Source organism: Bactrocera tryoni, chromosome 4 (genome assembly GCF_016617805.1).
Source record: "Bactrocera tryoni isolate S06 chromosome 4, CSIRO_BtryS06_freeze2, whole genome shotgun sequence".
Classification (NCBI taxonomy): domain Eukaryota; kingdom Metazoa; phylum Arthropoda; class Insecta; order Diptera; family Tephritidae; genus Bactrocera; species Bactrocera tryoni.
Window position 1 is genome coordinate 78,901,675 of NC_052502.1, and position 21,248 is coordinate 78,922,922.

Genomic DNA, 21,248 nt, shown 5'->3' on the forward strand with positions numbered 1-21,248 from the left:
AACGCGCCCGCACACCCCGGCACCGGCCGCGGTATATGCAAACATACGTATGCGCCGCATTCGCCATTCGCCTCCGCCAGCACGCCACGAACACTCAGGCGCTGCGTCAGCGTCAGCGCCGACGACTGCGCCGACAGCGCCCCAACGACAACGACTCCGACGAAGACGAAAAGGAAGTCTGCAGCTCCATTCGGTTGTGCGCCGTCGTGCGGTACGGACGTCGATTACGGTTCGCTGGTGGTGGTTAGTTGGCTTTTCGGTCACACACAAGTCTTAGCTTGCGAGGATTGTGTGGGTATTTAATAAATATTTTTTGGGCAAACTTTGCTGGAATTAAAAAATGTATTAACCGTGTCGCCGAACGAAACGTCAAGTGATGTCCTCGAAAAGTTGTCGTACACGTCGCCGGCATTAGTTGCGTTAATCCGTAATCGCGTGGATTTGTTGCGCATTAGAGCCAGGATACGCCGTCGCGGCAGGATACGTGCGCCAGCCTATTTTGATTTGCTGTTTTCATTACAAACGCGTACGGAATGTGCGAGTCGAACGTTTGCGCGTGTGCATGTTTGAGTGGGAGTGGCGGTAGGAGTTGTGATTTATGGCAGATTTCCGTTAAAGAAGCCTCATTTTATTGGACAAATTATTGAAAATAAATTCGGACAAACAAATTGTGCGGCATTTATGTATTTGCCTCGGAATGTGTAGCAAAGAAAAAAGTGCAAGGAACTGCAAAATTTTGATTAGAAAGCGAAGACAGTAACTTTGCTGACTTGAAACTTGTGTGAAATTTCAAAGACATACTTTTTGGCTCTAAAAAAAGTTTTTGAAAACAAAATTGCTTTATTGTCGCAAAATAGTTTCGGATTTTAATTTTTTCTTCGCAGTTCAAAAAAAAATAACTTATTAAAAAAAAGTATTTTCAAAGAAATTTTCGGAATTTTAAAAGCATTTAGGGCATTCCAACCAAAATTTACTTTAAAATTGGTTTTTTTTTCGGAGAAATACTTTTTGTGTTTTTGAGGCAAAATATTCCAAAGTAATGTTTATATGTGGAAACATTTTGGAATTTTTTAAATTTTCAAAATTTCACATTCGATAAAAGTACCCTTAAAGATTTGCGAATACGGAAATTTTTCAATAAAAAAAACCAATCAAAAAAGATCCACATTGAAAAAAAAAATATTTTATAATAAAAATTCATCTGTTATTTAAAAAAAATTATAATTTAATTTAAATTTTTAAAAATTTGTTGAAAAATATTTTTTAAATATATGTATATACATATATCTTGAATGCATTAGCCGTAAAAATTATTCAAATCCATTTTTTTTGTTGTCAATATTAAAAAAAAAAATTATTTGAAAATTAAAAAAAAAATTTGTTGAAAAATAAATTTGAAATTTTTATTTGACCGATGCATAACTAATTTTCAAATGAAAATTTTTAAAATGAATTTTTAAATGAAAATTTTGAAAAATAATTTTTAAATTTTTATTTGAAAGCGGAATTTTGTAAAATATAACCTCGAATAATTTAGCTAGCAATTTTGCGATCCATTAAAATGAACTAATTTAAATTTTATTTGTTCTAAATTAATTTTATGCTTGGATTCGAATTCTATGAGAGAGAATTTTAGTACTTGTGTACTAGTTTATTTTATAAAACATACTGTTATGAAAAAAATTTGTCCTGAAAAGAAAAAATTTAGCAAACTTGCGCGTAAAAACCGATTACAAACACTTTTTCTAACACAAAATTGTATTTTTGATTTTCAAATAAATTTTTTATAGACTTTTTTCCACACCCTTCTGCGTACAAACAGCGTTGCGTTTTTCGTTTTCTGCCCTTTGTTGCTTTCTGAGTACCTTCGATACGAATTGCTCGGATTTCAGCCAATTCGCCACGCCAATCACGTGTCCCCGTGCAATTCGTGGCATTGTATTTTGCTTTTATTTTTGTTATGTATTTCTACAATTTCTTTACTTTTTTCTGAGTTTTCTTCATTCGCTGGCATTGCTTTGCCTTGTCTTCGCTGCAAAAATCCCGCACATTTTCAATACTTTCTGCTGAGCTCAAGCGAAACAACGATTCGTCCGCCCACCCGCACCGCCACACGATCGCACGACTCGCACGCGGAGCACCGCCGCAGAAATAAATAAATTTAAATGCAATAAATAAACGCCGCAGAACACGCGTTTCGCGCGAAGCGTACCTAAATAAATGCTAAAAAGCGCCAAAGCGTCGAAAAAATCATATTTCAAAACACAAAGCAGAATAATTGCAACGGGAACGCGAACGAGAACAAGAGCGAAAATTCTAAACTTTGTGCTTCTCAGTTCAACACTAGTGCCTTACAGCAACGCCAATTAAATAATTTTCAGCATAAAAACAAATGTTTTACTTTTCGAATTTGTAAATTTTGCAGTTACAAACACAATAAACAAAAACAATAAGAAAGCCAGAAAACTAGTAAAAATTATTAGCACGTCGCGCCAACTTTTGATTTATAGCGATTCTTAGTTTGCATTATTTTCAAAATTTTTAAAATTTCGCTTGGCGTTGACATTAGAATTTCCAAGTGAACCAACCGCAGCCAGACGGCGTACAGTGAAATGGGGGCGCAGGTACCCCAAAGTGGTGCGAACGCCGCGAGGCGAACGCTGTGGAGTGTCTCGATGATCTTCAAAGTCGTGGCAGTGCTACTGATATTGCATACCACATGTGGCACCTACCACACGGCAACGGCTAAGGTGAGTGTAAAAGTTGTGTGTAAGTTGAATGACAATTTGTGAAAAATTTGACTTTCGAAAGACTTAGGCGCTGTTTTCATGATTTCAGTTTTATAATTGAGGAAAAAATCCATTACTTTATTTTTTCTTTTTGCCAAAATGTACTCAGATTTACTTAAGTTAAAGCCATTCACGCGATTATGAGCAATAAACTGTGATTGAAAACCATAATGGATTGTTTGCTAGAAATCTTATCTGCGGCTAAGCAATAAAAAAATATTTAAAAATACATAAATTATTCAGTTATTGTGTGTTTACGGCTCCTCAAAGGGGAAAACCCCAGCTAAAAAGGTTTAAAATATTCACAGAAATTTAAACGCATTTTACTGCAAGTTATCTCAGGTTGATCGCCAGCATTTGAACCTCATGTTAATATAGCGCTGATATGCCAGACAAAATCATAATATTTGTGCTCTCCCCATCCTTCGCTTCTAGTCTAGTCTGTAAGGCATTTGCATATGGAAGTACGAAATTTCCAATAAAGCGGCCCGTGAGTTACATCCAGAATAGTTTGTAGATGAATTTTGTTAGAAGTTCTACTTAAAATATTAGCTTTTGCAATATTTTGCTGTTAGCTAACAAACAACAACTGCAGTCTTTACTTACGCCATTCCTTCAATAGATAAGCATACCTATTTGCCGCCAGATGAAGTAAGCGAGTTAATTTTAGACAATAGTAACATAAAACTAATGAAAAAGGTTACATAAGCAGGCGCTCGTTAAATGACGGTATAATTGTGGTAAATATGTTAATTTATTAACCGGAAATGCGTCCGTAACATAAGTGTACTAGTCTATAACGCTCACTTTCCAAAAGCTATCACAAAAAATATGAAAATGAGTACTCAGTGAGCAGATTTCTCATATCAAAGTCCAAAAATATCCGCCAATAAAAAGGCTCTTTCTTATTCTCGGTAGTTTTATTAAATCAGAGACTAAATACTTCGTTTTTTTCAGGTATAGCGTAAGATATATGCAGACCTAGCTCTTTCAGCCATAGATCTATGAAAACGAATTAATAATTGAACCGACGCGCATACAAGAGAAGCATGCAGATTGTTTCTGTCTATCTCTGGTATATTTTTTTAAAGTCCATGACCACTTTTGGCCGTTGCAGATCACAACCCTTGCTAAAGTAGCATATTCGTTTGATCGCATTTTATTATGGAAACCACTTGCTAAGTAAGGTCAGACAGAGAAACTTTCTCCGCGATGGGTTTTCGATAGTCTACTACTTTTTCAGTTCTGATCTGCATGGTTCATTCTCTTTGAGATATACAATAGAATAGTTTTGATAGATGCTGACCCTCAAGCTAATATTCTTTTGATTCTTTGATGTAAATGAAATATTTATATTTACCAGGAGGAGGAACAAAATACCGTCCTATGTCCTTATTCGGAGACTTGAGTCTGCAACCTGTTAATAAGTTGAAGTACATAAGGCTTATCCTTGATAAAAAACTTTCTCGAAGGCCGTATATTGAGGAGAGAGTAAGAAACACATCGGTTGCCTTATATTGCCTTAGAGCAGCTTTAGGGAATATTTGGGAACTCTCACCAAAGGCAGTGTTGTGGCTTTACGAAACCATAGTCAAGTCATTCATTAGTCTATTCGTCTGCGGGAGTGCGCTCCAAAAGTCTGAACTTGCTAAACCGCTTGAATCGCTTGTCATCTTCGGTGCACTACGAACTACACCAACGTTGTGCTATGAAGTGCAGCCTCTTTCAGGGAAGCGAACATGCACTTCGACAGCAGAGCGACAGTACAAGGCAAGAAGTGTCTGTGCTTCATCATCAGGCTCATTTGGGTGTAAAAGTTGTTAGATATCCCAACAGACCGGCGTTTTGAACTGTTCAAGTGAGAACCCTCTCAGGATCGATCTCTTAATGCAACCTGACCTAACCTTGGTGTACTTTGAGATAAAATTAGGATTATGATTGTTTAAAGTCATGTCGCTTAACAAGAGTCAAAACCAGCAGGAGGTCATGATTATTTCATTTCTGTTTATTTTTATGCGTCAAGCGAGCTCATCAATTCTCAATAATTCTTGGCAGTAATAATTCTGATATTTACGTTTTCCTACAGATCTTTTATGGTCCGTATGGAACTTGAAATTGTATGTTTGCCTTCAAAACTGCTAAAGCTACTGGCTAATAAAATATTTTTTTTAATATGCCAAAGTCAAAGTAGCTATATAAAGGGATTGGGCTACAATTTTCTAACAAAATATTTCTTAATTATTGCAAATATAAAGTTTCCCTCTAATACTTTTCAAAATACCATTCCATTTTAGTATTCTGGTATGAGCAGCAGCAACTCTCTGATGTGCAGGGGCGGATTTTTAGGGGGGAGGGGGTAACTATATAATTTTGTACTTCCAACCCAAAGTCCGTTTCTTTGCGGAGTGTCACTTATGATGGAAATAATGTATAACTTTTAACTTTTAGGGGGGGAAATCTCAGCAGTTAACCCCCTCCCTCCCGTGGATCCGCCCCTGCTGATGTACTTATAAAATACCACGATAATATATTATTATTATATTTTTATAAAAACTGTGTTGCCAACCCAAATTATCGCGCAGAACAAACTCAAAAGTAAACAAAATGCTAGCGGCAAAGAGCTATTAAATGCTCATATGAGTGCGTGTGATAATCGCCTTTATAGTGCGATAATCAAGCAGTTAACACCTCTATGTAATACTCATTATTAACAAGCGTGTCTAGTCAAAATATGATTTTATGGCCCGAGCTTCAAAGTAAACATTGCGGAAAGAAAAAAGAATGAAAAATAAACTTTGCTGGGTTTGACGGCAGACACAGTCACACACAGCCATACATGCATATAATATATATGTATTTATAAGCACTATTTCAATATTTTAAGATTTTTGTAATAGAAAATTGTGGTTACTCGCGCCAACAATGTGTTGGTGTTGCTATTTGTTGCACATGTAATGTTACATCCCATAAATATTTACAAAAGAAAATTTATAATTTTTGAAAAAAAAATAATTTTCAAAAAAGCTTTTCAGTCGTTTACTCCGTTAATCGATTTCCATTTCCGTTTGCCATAAAAGCCGTATTTATAACTCTGTTCAAGGACACGTTGTGCCAATTTCCTAAGGCCCCAACACCGGATCTTCTAATCACACACATTCACAAAAAATTAATCTGAAAGAATTAAATTAAATAAAAAATATAAATTAATTGCCATTTTAACATTGTTTTCTTAACAATTGCAACAACAATAAATCATAAAAGCAAATGAGTTCAATAATAAAGTTCAAGCTGTGCGCACGGTGACGCGAAAAGCAAATAAATAATAGGCCAGGTTATCAGCGCCGTCGAAGCCAAGGCAGAAGAGCCAAAAGCCTATCGGGCGAAGACAACAGCAATTGACAACAACAAAAGCACTCACACACACAACAGCGCTGCTGCAAAAGGTTAGCCAAAAATAGCAAATTATGCTGGCGAACGGCGACGGCTGGCGTCGTATTGGTTGCTGCCAGCGCGGCGAGCTGCCGATTGCCGATCGCGTCCGGCCGGTGGCACTTCGTGCTGATAATAGACTGCATGCATATTTGCATGTGTGTGTGTGTACGTGAGCAGCCGGCTGTGGCGTGTTATCAGCGCGACTTATGAAAATGAACCAATTTACTGTGAATTAAAACTAAAGTCTGTACTAAAGCCAAGCATTATATAAGACATTATGCCACTAAAAAGATAGTCAGAGACTTTAGGAAAAAATGTGTCTTCCAATTTAGGCGCGTCACTATGTGAATGCCTGATTTTGAACTTCAATTCGTGCGAAGACGCCCTGTCATCGGGACTTCTATATTAATTTCTATATGACGGTGTGTGTATTTGCATGTTCTTTTGATAAATTTGCGCCAAAAAATAGAATTTCAAATAAATTTATGCAGATTTCGCTGATTTCGAAAATCTTCGGCGCGGGGTTATCTGCAACGACATATATATACTATACTTGAATTTAATGGAAATCCGCACACAATCTAATTAAATATTGGCAGTCGAAAAAGTCTTTTTTGTATAGATATAAAAAGAAATCAGTTGAAATTTGATTAGAAATACGAAAAGACTTTTTCGACTACCTAATATTATAAAAAATTCAGAAAAAATGTTTTCAGATTCCGCGAAATCTTCTGTCACCAGCATTTTCCTCTCGCGCTACCGCTGCTTCCAGCGCCTTCTCAACTATGTTTCTCTTGAACTTCGGCTGCGCTACTTTTCTAAAAAAGTTGCATACGCTTTTTAGGTTACCGTTATTGCCTTTTGTTGCTGTTGTTGTTGCATTTGTGTTGACTTTAGCTGCTTTTGCTGCTGTCAAAGTCATTTATCAAATCGGAAGTTGTGTAAACGGGTCAGCATCTTCGTGCGTTAATCTGTGTTGCTCTCCTTTTGATTTGTTTTTAATTACAAATTTATTATTTAGTTCATTTTATTGTGCAACACTCAAGAAGTGTGTGCTGTAAGTGCGTGCATGGCAGTGGGCCCGTTGCACAAGTCCGCTCTTATCACCTCTAGGCTAGCATACAGTTAACTGCGTGACCATGCGCGCTGTTGCTATTTTGCTGTAGAAGAAAGAAAAAACAATAACAAAATACTAAATGAGTGTACAAAATTGAAGCACTAGTAGTTATTGGTGTCTTTTGGCTTGGCAGTGTCGTTACAGAAATTTTTAGGTTTGGTTGAAAACAAGAAATCTTTCATTTTTTCTTATAAATAATTATTTAGCAGTCAAGGTAAACACATGTGTTTGAGATTCTGATCATTTCCTTTTCAATTATGCAGATAAAATATTTCAAGTGAAAGTGCTGTGCTCTTAAATAAGGCCCTATATAAATTTTAATTTTTAGTTTATTTTTTTAATACTCTTCTGATTCAGCATTTAGTACTTGAAAGTACAAGCCCCTGTGTTTCATTCATTCAGCTATTCCAACCACCATTCATTGAGGGCGGCGGCACTTCAACTTGGCTCAAATTCTTTTTTATATTTAGAGACACTTCTCCAGCATGTTTCATATCTGCTGTGTTGTTTTCTTTTTGCTTACGCCAACAAGTGCCTCGTAAAACCATGCAACAGGGGTTGCATTTGCCACAGCGGCCGCACATAAGTGCACCATATGCGACCCATAACTAAATGGCTGGCACTCAAGTTAAAGACGACGCATAGGCAATGGAAAAAGCAGCACAAAAGTTGCTGAAACGAAACTGCGTGAGATAAAATTCCAGCGCGAAGACGTGGCACACGCAATTTCGCACATACGCAGCAGCCTTTGCGCCTGCATATGTGTGTGTTTGGCAGTAATTGCTCTGCGCCAAATGTAAATAAGTTGCCACATGCGCCAAAAAAGCTGGAATGGATCGCTGTTGACCTACTCTCTGACGGCGACAGGCGGCGCTTGGGGCGCGGGTGAACGCGCATTTTGCAATTAATCGTTGTTTATAAGCAAAACATGCCAAAAATCAAAAGCAGATAAAAAAATTAAGATAAATAAAAATTCCCAACGAGCAACGGAACTGTGGCAGCAAAGTCGGTTCCGCCACACATTGTATCCATATGTGCCAAATGTGCAACTTTTGCTTAATGAATGGCGTAAAGAAGTGCAAAAAACGCACTCATAAATAACACACATCTAAACAAGTGTGTGTGTGCGTGTGTTGCAAGTGTCAAGCAAGACCTCGGTGCGGCGTAAATTTAAGATTTTTCAACGAATAAACATTTTGTAAGAAATATGCAGCAGTTACACTTAAAATGATTATTTTAGAAAAAAAAAATTTAAATGAAACAAGTAAGGAAGGGCTAAGTTAGGGTGTCACCGAACATTTTATACTCTCGCATGATAAAGTGATAATCGAGATTTCATTATCCGTCATTTACATATTTTTCAAATGCCGTATTTGTGTAAAGTTTTATTCCGCTCTCATCATTGGTTCCTAATGTATATACATATGTAGAAGGCATCAGATGGAATTCAAAATAGCGTTATATTGGAAGAAGGCGTGGTTGTGAACCGATTTCACCCATATTTAGTACATGTCATCAGGGAAATAATATATACCGAATTTCATTGAAATCGGTCGAGTAGTTCCCGAGATATGGTTTTTGGTCCATAAGTGGGCGACGCCACGCCCATTTTCAATTTAAAAAAAAAGCCTGGGTGCAGCTTCCTTCTGCCATTTCTTCCGTAAAATTTAGTGTTTCTGACGTTTTTTGTTAGTCCAAATATGCCCCTCCCTAATGCGATCCTTTGTGCCAAATTTCACTTTAATATCTTTATTTATGGTTTAGTTATGACACTTTATAGGTTTTCGGTTTCCGGCATTTTGTGGGCGTGGCAGTGGGCCGATTTTGCCCATCTTCGAATTTAACCTTCTTATGGAGCCAAGAAATACGTGTACCAAGTTTCATCATGATATCTCAATTTTTACTCAAGTTATAGCTTGCACGGACGGACGGACGGATAGACAGACATCCGGATTTCAACTCTACTCGTCACCCTGATCACTTTGGTATATATAACCCTATATCTGACTCTTTTAGTTTTAGGACTTACAAACAACCGTTATGTGAACAAAACTATAATACTCTCCTTAGCAACTTTGTTGCGAGAGTATAAAAATGAAAAAAATTTAACAAATTCTCAAAAACGTGTTTTTTTAATTAAACATTTTCCTAGCGAAAAAATCTTTCGCAGCTAAAGTATTCCTAGTGCTAAGGCAATTTATTTATTTTTCTTAGCAACACGAGCTTTAAAAAATATCTCCATTCATCCGTCGGCCCAGCGCTTTGACTACTTTGATAAGGCAAATTTTCACATCTTAGAAAAATACGCGAATATTCGCACAATCACCTTGGAACATTACGCAATGTTTGCTAAGCTTTTTAACCGTTGCGATATGTACATACATACATATATGTATATCAGGGTGGGTACAAAAGAAATTAATATATTTTTTTTCACTTAATACTCTGAAAAGTATAAAAATATGTTCTTAAGCACCTTTACGAAAATCTCACCAAGAATGAGTTCACAATTGTAATGGAAAGATCCTACGCCTTACACTTCTCTATCTTTTCTTATTAACAGGCAGAGCAGTAAAAACTATGAGCTTTGAAATTAAAAACTATTTTCCTTCATTGAGTTATAAAATTCATAAAAAAACCGCATTTGTCATATAACAATCAAACTTCAACGAGAAAAGTTTACGATAAAATAAATTAGAGACCATTCAATTTCCTACAAAATCTATAAAAAAGATGGTACAATTAAAAGCTCACACTTGGAGAGATTTTCTAAGAAGTGTCTATCGAATAAATTTTTCAGACTACCAAGCAAAATATATTAGATCTTCGTTCGCACCCTAATATATATACTTATATGCTAGCTATTGGCGGTGGAGAGCATGCGAAGCGTTTATCGAAAAGTTGTACAACTATTTGTTCATATTCCTCATATTCCACACTTTTATTAGTTTTTATTATTGTTACTTCGTTGCAAATTGATAAAGCAATGAACATATGACGATAAGTAGCAGGAGTGGTGCGCAGGTGGGGCAGCAGCAGGCCGGCATGTACTAGGTTTTATGTATTTGTGTGTGCAAACAATGAATGAGGCCAAATGAGTGTGCAGGAACGCATTGGAACACGCATGGAACAAACGCACAAACATACGCACCCACAGATATGAAGTGCAACCATTTGTGGAAAGGTTTCGAGAAGGTTGAAAAAAAAAATGTTTCTCTTTTAGAAATTGAGTAAAGAAAAAGTCTGAGAAAGTTGATCGGCTAATTTAAGTTGCTTATGCAGCGGAGCCTGCAATAAAATATCAACAATTTTAGTTTCAGAACATATCACTAGCATCCATAGTTTACGCTATAAATTCATTAGTGAATAGCCGAAAGAGAAGCTCGTTTCGTTCCACGGTGTGAAATTTTAATAAATATAAGTACAACACTGCGTTATACATGCCACAATATTAGTTTTCATTTGCATTTACATGCTTACACACGCTCACACGCTTAAATCTCAAATTCAGTCGTTGGCATCTAGTGATCTATAGTACAGTGATCTTCTAAGCAACAAAATATTTTCTCAAAAAACCGCCAACCCTTTACTTTTTGTTACTTTTGCCGCGGCATCCACAACTTAGAAGCCCTTGTATATAGTTTTAGGTTTGCTAGTTAGACAACTCCCACAAGCAATGTGCATTAGCGGAATTCTTAAACGTGTCCATCAGCTTTGCTTATCAGCATTTCTTCTTGCGAGCTCATTTTTCATTGCGCTCGCTGAGATTTCCTAGCAGATAGTCCGACTCGTATTGTCATCTCATGTCATATTTTCTGCCTTTATTCATATTTCAACTCAACGAAGTGCAATAGATCGCCGGTTAATGTGGGAAACGCTTGCCAGACTGGCCACAGCATATTTGGGTAATAAAATAAATTAAAAATAAAGAAAAACGTAGCAAAGATCTGACTATATTTCGGTTAAAGGTGAACGCGACAGAGATAAACACGTTTACTTTTGATTTTTTTCAAGCAAAGCATATATAAGTTAAATGGTAAATGATGTGGGGAGAAATAAATACACGTGTAAACTAAACAAAAAATATAAATATATTTACGAAGTCTAAACAAACATATTTAGCACTAAAGTTTGCTCCGCGTGCACTTTTACTTTTACTCTCTCATATTTTTTTGCTCTTTTACTTATTGCACAGAACAGTTTGCGAAATTGGTAAGAAACTTCATGCTGGCTGGTAAAACAGCTTCTGTACTTGTCTTTAGTGTTAGAAAAATTACTTTGGAATCTTCGGTTGGCTGTAGAGAGCTCTGCCTCTCAGTTCACTTTGGACCACAGTTTTAACTTATACTTAAATGTTGAATTGTAGGTGCAAAATTCTTAGTTAAAGAATTTTACGCAGTTTTTCACAAAATTGGCTATGGAATTCAAGAAGAAAACAAAAATATAATGCATTTTTTTTTAATTCTCCAGCTTCTTAAAAATTATATTTACGAAGTCTAAAGAACATATTTAGCACTAATGTTTTCCTTGCGTGCACTTATGCTTTTACTTTCTCATATCTTATGCCTTTCAAGCAAAGAGCGCACTATTTAGTAACTGACCAATCAGCGTTGAGCATTGCTTTTTTACAAATTGCACAGACAAGCTTGCGAAATTGGTAAGAAACTTCATGCTGGCTGGTAGAACAGCTACTGCTCTTGTCTTTAGTGTTAGAAAAATTACTTTAGAAGCTTCGGTTGGCTGTAGAGAGCTATGCCTCTCACTTCTCTTTGGAGCACAGTGTTAGTTTATGCTAAAATGTTGAATTGTGTGTGTAGAATTCTTAGTTAAAGTACTTAACGCAGTTCTTTCGCAAAATTGCAATATAATGCATATTGTTTCCTAAATTCTTCAGCTTTTTGAAAATTCGCCACTCAGCACTTATGTATGCATAAGTAGCCACTGCAATTCACGCTTATCTGGGTTTTGTAACGTCAGATAGCACTCAAGACATGTGCGGAAGCAGATTCATGTGTATAAATATTAGAATAACTCACATTACATACAAAACATACACATGTGGCTCTACTGGTAATTATTTTTTATGTAAACATGCGATGCACTACTTACACAGACACAGCTGTATACATATATTTACTCGCACTTATTCATCATCTCATCAAATAGATAGATACACAAGGAAGTGTGTTTTGCACACGCTGGCCAATTGTCGCTTGAGTGCAGCATTAGACTCTGCTCCAAATACAAATAAGCAGCGGTTTGCGAAAGCCTTAACCTCCCATGCTTACCGCTGTTGAACAGCTGATCAAACGCACTTGAAATATCGAAAAAGGCACCTTCTATTGGCGCACATATTTCTGATATTTCTGCTTGTGTGCATTTTCTCAGTCAAAACAGCGCCTGTAAGCCATTTATGGATTTGTACCTGCCATTGCAGATGTGGAAGCGCTGCCAGACGCATATAAATATGTGCGCTTGTCGCACTGTTTATTTCATTGAAATTTACTATATTATGCTTCAGGCATTTGTTGCTATTTAGTTGTTTATTTTTTACCCACTTTGTCGCCAACCCACTGACCCCCTTGCTGGGCTAGCGCCTGTGACAGTGCCGAACGCAATCCGCACCCATTCCAGCGCCAAGAAATCAACTGCGTTCCATTTTCAATGTTATTTTTTCCGCTTTGCACTATGCCGTTGTTGCTGTTGTCGCGTTTTTAAATGCACTTTACATATTCTCACTGAGTTTTTCTTCTTTTTTTTCTTCTTTGAAATGTGTTTGCTTGTTTGTTTTTGTACTTGAATGCACACAATGTTTAGTTTAATGCGCCGAACATTTTACAAACAGACTTTTCCGAGATAAATGCAAGCATATAAACACATTTAGTTGTGTGCGTGTATTTGTTTTCAATTAAAAAATTATTAAGTCTACAAGGTAAGAAAATTCACTATGTTGTGACTGTTTGAAAAATGCTAAATATTGGGTAGTCGAAAAAGTTTTTTCGTATTTCTAATCAAACTTCGGCTGTCGCTAACTTTTCAGGACTGGGTTGAAAGCTTAATTCTGAACTGGAGCGAGATCTTCTGAGGTCTCAGAATTTTACAGTGCTCAACTGGAGATGCATGAGACTCGATTTATATCAATGTGTTCATATATTGCAAGTTTCTCCTGTTCACAAAGGGAGAATCCAGCAGTTCTACAGCAAATTATTCATACTTTGTCTCCCAAAATGTTCTCAAAAAGAGTTCTTTAACCATCTATGTATGTAGAAAGACTTCTGCAAACAAAAATTAAATGAAATTAAATTTCAGTATTTTCTTTAAAGTTTTCAAAAATGCAGCTCTGGCTGAAGGCGTTACTATTCAGTCAAACTACATTGCAACAACAAGAGCCGACATCGAATGCAAATAATAAATATTATTGTTTTATTGTCCAAAAATGCTCCTTTGTTCTTATTTCTTAATTATTTTTTTTTTTACTTTTGTAATTTTTATCCTCTTCGAATTCTTCGCATCAATTTGGCTGCAACAGGCAGCGCCTGCGTGTGCCAATTGAATATCAATCTTCATAAGAAGCACTCAATTGAAGTTTGCTAACTTTTCAGCGAATTTGATCAAGATCAATTATTGCTAAATCATAATAAATGCATTTTAAATGAGCCAAGCGGCGACTGCGTACATTGCGGGAGTTTAAACGATAATATAATCAGTCGAGGTTAGAAATATTTAGTTTTTATTTTGAAAGCAAAGCCAAAAAATTTAATTAAAATTATTTTAAGAAAAACATATTGACCAAAATGGTACAAATTTGTTTATTTCATGAATTGAGGTTTGATTAGAAATACGAAAAGACTTTTTTGACTACCCAATATTTGTGTTTTTTTTTAATATTTTTTTGTACATTTAAAAAAAATATGTATTATATATTTTCAGAGTTTAGTTCCCAAAGGTTTGTTCTTTTATAAAATCTGAGAAAGAATATCGCTTAAAATGATTTTTTTTTTAATTTGAGAGTTATACCCCGTCTGCACTTTAAGTGTTCCTAAAAATAGCCCCGCTTATATACACTTATGTTTTATAAACATTTCACATATACACATTTCGTATCTACTGTTGCCAAACTTTGATCTTTCGCAGCTTGAGAAAAAACTGCTTGTGAGACTACTTGACGCCGCTGCAAAAACGTGAGCAGCCAATTAGCCGCGGAGACGCTTTGCCGCTTTGCCGCTAAATCGCACGCGCAGCTTATTTTTTTAGGCTGAGAAGCCGTCCGGTCTGCTTTTCACATGTGTATGAGCTCAGCGCGGCTATGTCGGCCACCAATCAAGCCAATTTATGCTTTCAAGTATTTTGTATGAGTTTTACGACACTTCGCTTGAAAAGTGCCAAAACAGCAGCGGAAAATATTTACACGCATAAAAGCTTAGCAATAATTTTCATATTTGTGACACAACACAACAACAAAGGCAGTCAGTGGCTAATTGTGCGGACTGCTCTCAGTGAGCACTAGACGGCATGTAAATGAGTTGTTGCAACGAAAGCATCAGTGTTTTTTTGTTTCGATTTCTTTGAATAACTTTGTTTTTTTTTACTTTTGCTTCAATATAAGCATCAAACAGGCTATTGCTTTGCGCTCAATTTTATAGATCTTTTTTTTAACTTTTAATATTTATTATTTTTTGAAATAGAAAAACAGACAGTCACAGCTGTCATCTTGTATGTAAATATTATTTTTTTATATATTTTTTATTACTTCTTTTTGATTTTCTGTCTTTTATTACTTATTTATATTTTTTCGAAGTCGAGAAAAGGCGTCTTTAACGATCCATCACTGCTTTGTTTGTGATTCAGCGCTTCATTTAAGCCTTACCTTGACAGTTGTTTACTTGTGTGTGTGTGCTATTCACATATCATTGAGCGGCAGTTGTGAGTGTAACACATGGATATCTGAAGGCTCTAATGGCTTAATTATCTGTCTGAAGTAGATAACGATCAACAAATTTTATTAGTATTTGTGTTCAATATGGTATAAATTTGTGTGTTTTTGTGTCTGGTTGCGTATACGCACTGCCTTCAACTTCTAACTCAATGATACCACAAGTCAAGTAAAGCGTTTTTAATACTGAAACCAAAAATAAAAACCACTAACAAAAATTATATTTTTTTTACTCAGCGTGAAAAATAAATTTAAATGATTATTACATTTTATACATATTTGGTAGTCGAAAAAGTATTTTCGTATTTTGTCAATAGATACATAGTATGTATATAAATATAACAAAATAAATTGAAGTTTGATGAAAAATACGAAAAGACTTTTTCGACTACCCAATATATGCACATCATAGCCTTTAAACTTTAAAAATCGATTCGAAGATTTTATAACAGTACTGTCCAAAGTGCTTTTGATTGAAGAAATTCATATTTTCTAATCTGTAGAATTATTTTTTCTTATTGAACTCTATTAATTTATAAATTTTATGTGAAGCACTAATTAAAATTCAACAATTTAAAATTTAAAAATTAAAAATTTAATATTTATTAATATTCGAACAAAAAAATATTTTTGAAAAAATATACATATGTATATTATTAAAAAATATTATGGATAAAAAAACTTGAAAAAATTGTATATGTACATATATATTTTTAAATTATTATGTATTATTTTATTTTTTAAAAAGTAATAATATTGGAAAAAAATATTCTTGGAAAAAAAATTTATTAAAGAAATACATACAATACATACTCGTATGTATATACATTTTTTTAATTATTATTTATTATATAATATTTTCAAGACCATTCATATTGAAAAAAATGTTATTTGAAAAAACATATAATATTAAAAAATTATTATGGAAGAAAAAAAAATCTTGATAAAAAATTTTAAAAGTTTTTATTAAAAAACAGTATATACATTTTTTTAAATTATTATTTATTTTTTATGTTTTAAAAAGTATTTAAATAAAACATATGTATGTATGTACATACATACATACAGTGTGCGACAAAACTAAATCACGGAATCTGCCTTGTCGGTATTTAACCGAATAAAATCATAAAGTAGGCATTACGTGATGTTTTATTGATTTGTATTATTAGTTCATGTATTCTTCTTTTAAAATTAGTAAAAATTAAACAAATTAACTTACTAAAATATTATATAAAATTAAATATATGAAGAACTCCAAAATCTGGTGCGACAAAACAAAAGCATAAACTAAGAATTTACATTAATTGCACATTAATTGTTTGTCGTAAACGGTTTTTAATGATCAAAATGTTGGATATGTGTAGTTATTACCTAATTAGAAAAATATTAATGCAAATTCAGTTGCAGTTCGTCATTCAGTACGGTTGGTTGTATGTTAAAGAGAAAGATATTTCAATGGCTCGAAATATGTAAGTATTCTGTTCATTTTAGAAAAAAAATTTGTTAAGGAATTTAAGAAAAGAGAATCGGTTATGACTATTGCAAAAAAGTTTGGAATAAATCATCCTAATGTTTCCCGAACATTTAGCTGATTTGGCAAATCAAGCTCTTTGGTTACAGCGCATAGAGGTAGACGGCCGTGGAGAGCAACCGAACGAGAGGATAAAGGAGTCATTCGGGCAATAAAAAATTACCCTTTTATATCGGCAATTTCTATTGTAAGACAATTACGGTTAAATACATTACAGAGATCCATACAACGTCGAGCTGTCGATGGGGAATTTTCATGCTACCTGTAGCAAGTTATTGCAAAAAAGCCGTATTATTTATTTAAAGAACAGACTGGCGTGATTGGAATTTGTGAGGATGCACATAAATTGAGCGATTACCAAATGGCAAATTGTACTTTTTTCTGGCGAATCGAAGTTTAATATCAGAGATTGAGATGGGCTGAAGCTGGTAGGCAGGGGGAAGGGACAACGCCTAAATCAACGTTATAAAACAAGCGCGGTGAAACATGGTGGAGACAATGTACTAGTGTGGGGTTTTTTTCTAAGGAATGCAATAGGATAAATTCATCATATAAACAGTATAATGGACAAATATAAGCATAAAAATATTTCTCAGAATATTAATGCTGCCACATGTTGCAGAAGAAATGGCTTTAAAATGGAGTTATCAACATGACAACGACCAGAAACACACTGCAATTTGTGTAAAACAGTGGTTTGTTGATAACAGGAATGAGGTTTTGAAGCGACTCGCACAATCACCTGATCTCAATCCCATAGAGAACCAATGGTAAATTGTAGATCGAAAAATCAGACTTGAGAATTGTAAAAATAAGGCCGTTTTATACATTCAAGTGAAGGTAGCATGGAAAAGCATTTCCTGGGACACATCAAATAAATTAATTGAGTCCATGCCTAGCCGATGTGCAACTGTATTGAAAAAAAAGGGATACGCAACCAAATATTGAAAGACATAAATTTTTCAATCATAAAACCATTTCGTGCTTTTGTTTTGTCGCACCAAATTTTTGGAGTTTTTCATATATGGTATTTTATATATTTTTTTAATAAGTTAATTTGTTTAATTTTTACTAATTTTAAAAGAAGAATACATGAACTAATAATACAAATCAATAAAACATCAAGTAATGCCTAATTTATGATTTTATCCAGTTAAATACCGACAAGGTAGATTCCGTGCTTTAGTTTTGTCGCACACTGTATATTATTAAAAACTTATTATGGAAGAAAAATATATTTTAAAAAAATATTCTTATAAAGCAATTTTTGTTTAAAAGAATTTTTATATACTTTTTTAAAATCATTATTTATTATTTTTTATTTAAAAATTTTTGATATTGTAATGTTTTTTTTTTTTTTAGAAAAATATGTACACACATATGTATATGTATTATTAAAAAAATGTTATTGAAGAATAACAAATATTTTGAAAAAAAAATGTATAAAAAAAAACTATTATATTCTTTCAAAATTATTATTTAAAATTTTCTGTGTCTCCTTTAAACATAAATTAATCTTTTTCTATTAATTTATAAGCGCCTGCATTCACCGCGTCAAAACATTTATACAAGTACTAGAAACCAAACAATAACGTTTACTCCGAACTTATTTGTAAGCGGTTTTGATAATTAGTATATGGCAACAAAATTGTTTGAATTTGCAGAATTTTTTGTTGTTTTTATTTATGACCGCTCCTACTTAGAAATCACATAAAGCATAAGCAAAATTTTATTACAGCATTTTTACTTTTTTGCTTTTTTTGCCTTTTGTGATGTTTCCTGCCCACTTGAGCGCTATGCTTTGTATCAACGGCGACAAGTTTCATCGTTTCACTGCCCATTTTAATATTCATATTCATTACTTTGGACTTTGTTTAATGATAGCGCGCAGCATTTAATAGCCACCATTAAATGTTTGTTGTGCCAATTCTACTTGTGAACTTGCCTACATAGCCAACTCATGTATATGTAGCATATGTATTCGTATATGTGTGTGGTTATGCACAAATAAATGTACAAGAGTAAGGCAATTGAGACGGCAATGTTGTTATTATACACATATACACATATATTATATATCCAAACTGGTATTTATGTGCGCCTATAGAGTTGCCAACCGCCAAGTAGTCGCTCAAGCTGTGTGTTCTACCACTTTTGACACGCTGACATTTGCCATCTGTAATTATCGAAGACAAACAGACATACAGCCATACAAATCAGCCTGCACTGACAATCGCAATAACTCTGTAGGGAGTGATCGCGCAGATAAATGCGCAAAACGCAAATTCATCGACCAGACAACGCATTACAACAACACCAAGTGCGTACTTATCAAGACTGCGCAGCTGCTGCTCCACACTCCGCTAGCGATAGAGGCTCTTTTGCAGCGCGAAGAAATAATAATAATCATAAGATGTTAAAGTGATCAGTCTGCCTGGGCTGCGCCTGCGCTGCGTCGGCAGTCTGGCCTCCGTCTGCAGCCAATCAAGCGCCACGCCCGCTTGCTATCCACAGCAGAAACGCCGCAGCATCGCTGATAGTGTGAGACAGTGGCGCGGAGCTCAGTTCAACTTCATTTCTATATTGATGTGAAGTGCTCAATAAACAAATGTTGCTTTGTTGCTGCAAGTGTTTGACATACGGCGTATGTGGCACCAATGGCACTGTCGCAACGTCTGGATTAAGTCAATTGTGCGACCTGTGAATGAGTGTGCCAGTTGAAGCTGACAAAGTGACAGCGAAGAGGAACAACAAACGTGCTGTATAAAGCTGGTGAAAATGAGCTTCTCTAAGCTTTATGAGTGATGAACTCATAGAATTCGAAAGCGAGTGGATTGGACGACTACAACACCGTGCTTTTTTTTTAGTATTTCTCACATAGGGTTCAAGTTACTGTCAGAATCCATGAAGCTATTAATAAGATCTGTTTAGTAACTGCTCCAAAGCCACCAAAAATCTGCTCAAACCCTATCAAATCCTAACCCTAGCTTCGCAACAATGTCGGCGTGCCTGAATCTTTATAATATACACCTTCCCGAACTTCTAGTGGTTCTTAAGCCCCATCACTTGCTGCTGACTTTTGACGTGACGAACCTTTCAAAAATGTCTTTTCAATACTTGCCACACGCCTTCATTCCACACTCGTTAGCTATGTGTCTACACGCCGCCAAGCCACTTGCCACTCATCGTTAGCGTCAGTCGTATTTTTAGCCCGCAGCCGATGAGCCAATTGTTGCTTGCTACTCATTGCGGCGAAATTCTATGCTACAAGCAATGCGTTAACTTGGCGCAAATCCAAAGCGCGCGCAACAAGCAGTTTGTTGTAAGAAATATGCTGTAATTAAATAGAGAAAATAAAAGGGGCAGCAATAAAGAAAATCGAAAACGATTGGCAAAACACAAAACACGCGTGTAAACAAAATTCGGCATAAAAAGCGGCAAGTAACAGATTGTGGCTGCGTGGCGCGCATTGACGCGGCGTGTGGCACATTAGCCGCCGCTCAGTTTCACGATCACACAATTCGATCGGCTTTACTGCGAACAGATTTTCCATTTACTTATAATTTATTTTTATTTTTATGTTTTATTCTCATTTTTTGCTGTCTTTATTGTTTGTTCAGCTTTCGAGCATATATTTTCTTCTAATGGACTCTCGTCGCTGATTCAATTACAAGCTTTTAGTTTTATTTAGTTTTATTTATTTTTATGTGTTTTAGCTTTTATTTTTGTTTCAAATTACTATTTCCCAATTCGCCGATTTTTCTATGACTAATACACACCATTGGTTAGTGCCGGCAATTTCATTGATTTTGCTTTTATTGGCAGTTGCCGAAATTGTTTATGTGGTATGCCTACATTTGCCATTAACCGTTAGTGAAAATCGCAAATGCTTTGGAATGCTTTCACATGGCATCGATTGCCAGAAAATCACATTTCATTTATTTTTAATTTTGTTGTGTTAATGTCCTAATATTTCAAATTAATTTTCGAAATATTTAAACTAGTTAAGCTTTCATTTAAGAGTAAAAGCTTAGCGTGTTTCTAAAGCTTTTGTCATACAACTTCTCAAATTCAAAATTAAAAATTGGTAATAGAAACCTGGTCTTAACTAATGTAAAAATCATATGCATAAAATTGCGGTAAGCTTCTCAAATTAATAATTTCGTTAGAAATCTGTTCTAAGGTAAAGAAAATTCTGCTTCATAAAACTGTGGTAAGCTTTCATTAGAGCTTCCCACTTGTATAAATTTTTTACTTTGAAATAAAGTGTGTAAACCTTTTCGATATTATATAACTTTATCATTTCATGTATACTGTTTTGTTTTGAGTAAAACTTTTAATATTTCACAATAAACAATTTTAACATTTCGTAAATTTTTAAATACATTTCTTTTTGTTTACTTTCAGGTAAATTTCTACTTTATTTTGCTTTCACAAATTATTTAA

General features: G+C 34.8%; 1 protein-coding gene across 7 annotated transcripts in view; it reads left to right on the plus strand.

Annotated features, from left to right (window-relative positions):
- Positions 1 to 228: 228 nt before the first annotated feature.
- Positions 229 to 21,248, plus strand: part of LOC120776117 (basement membrane-specific heparan sulfate proteoglycan core protein) — a 158,692-nt gene continuing 137,672 nt past the window's right edge. For all 7 annotated transcript variants that reach the window (XM_040106621.1, XM_040106622.1, XM_040106623.1 and 4 more), the window contains exons 1-2: positions 229 to 291; positions 2,426 to 2,750. In XM_040106621.1, the coding sequence (XP_039962555.1) occupies positions 2,613 to 2,750 (138 nt within the window). In that variant the 5' untranslated portion in view covers positions 229 to 291; positions 2,426 to 2,612. The remainder of the gene's footprint in view (positions 292 to 2,425; positions 2,751 to 21,248) is intronic.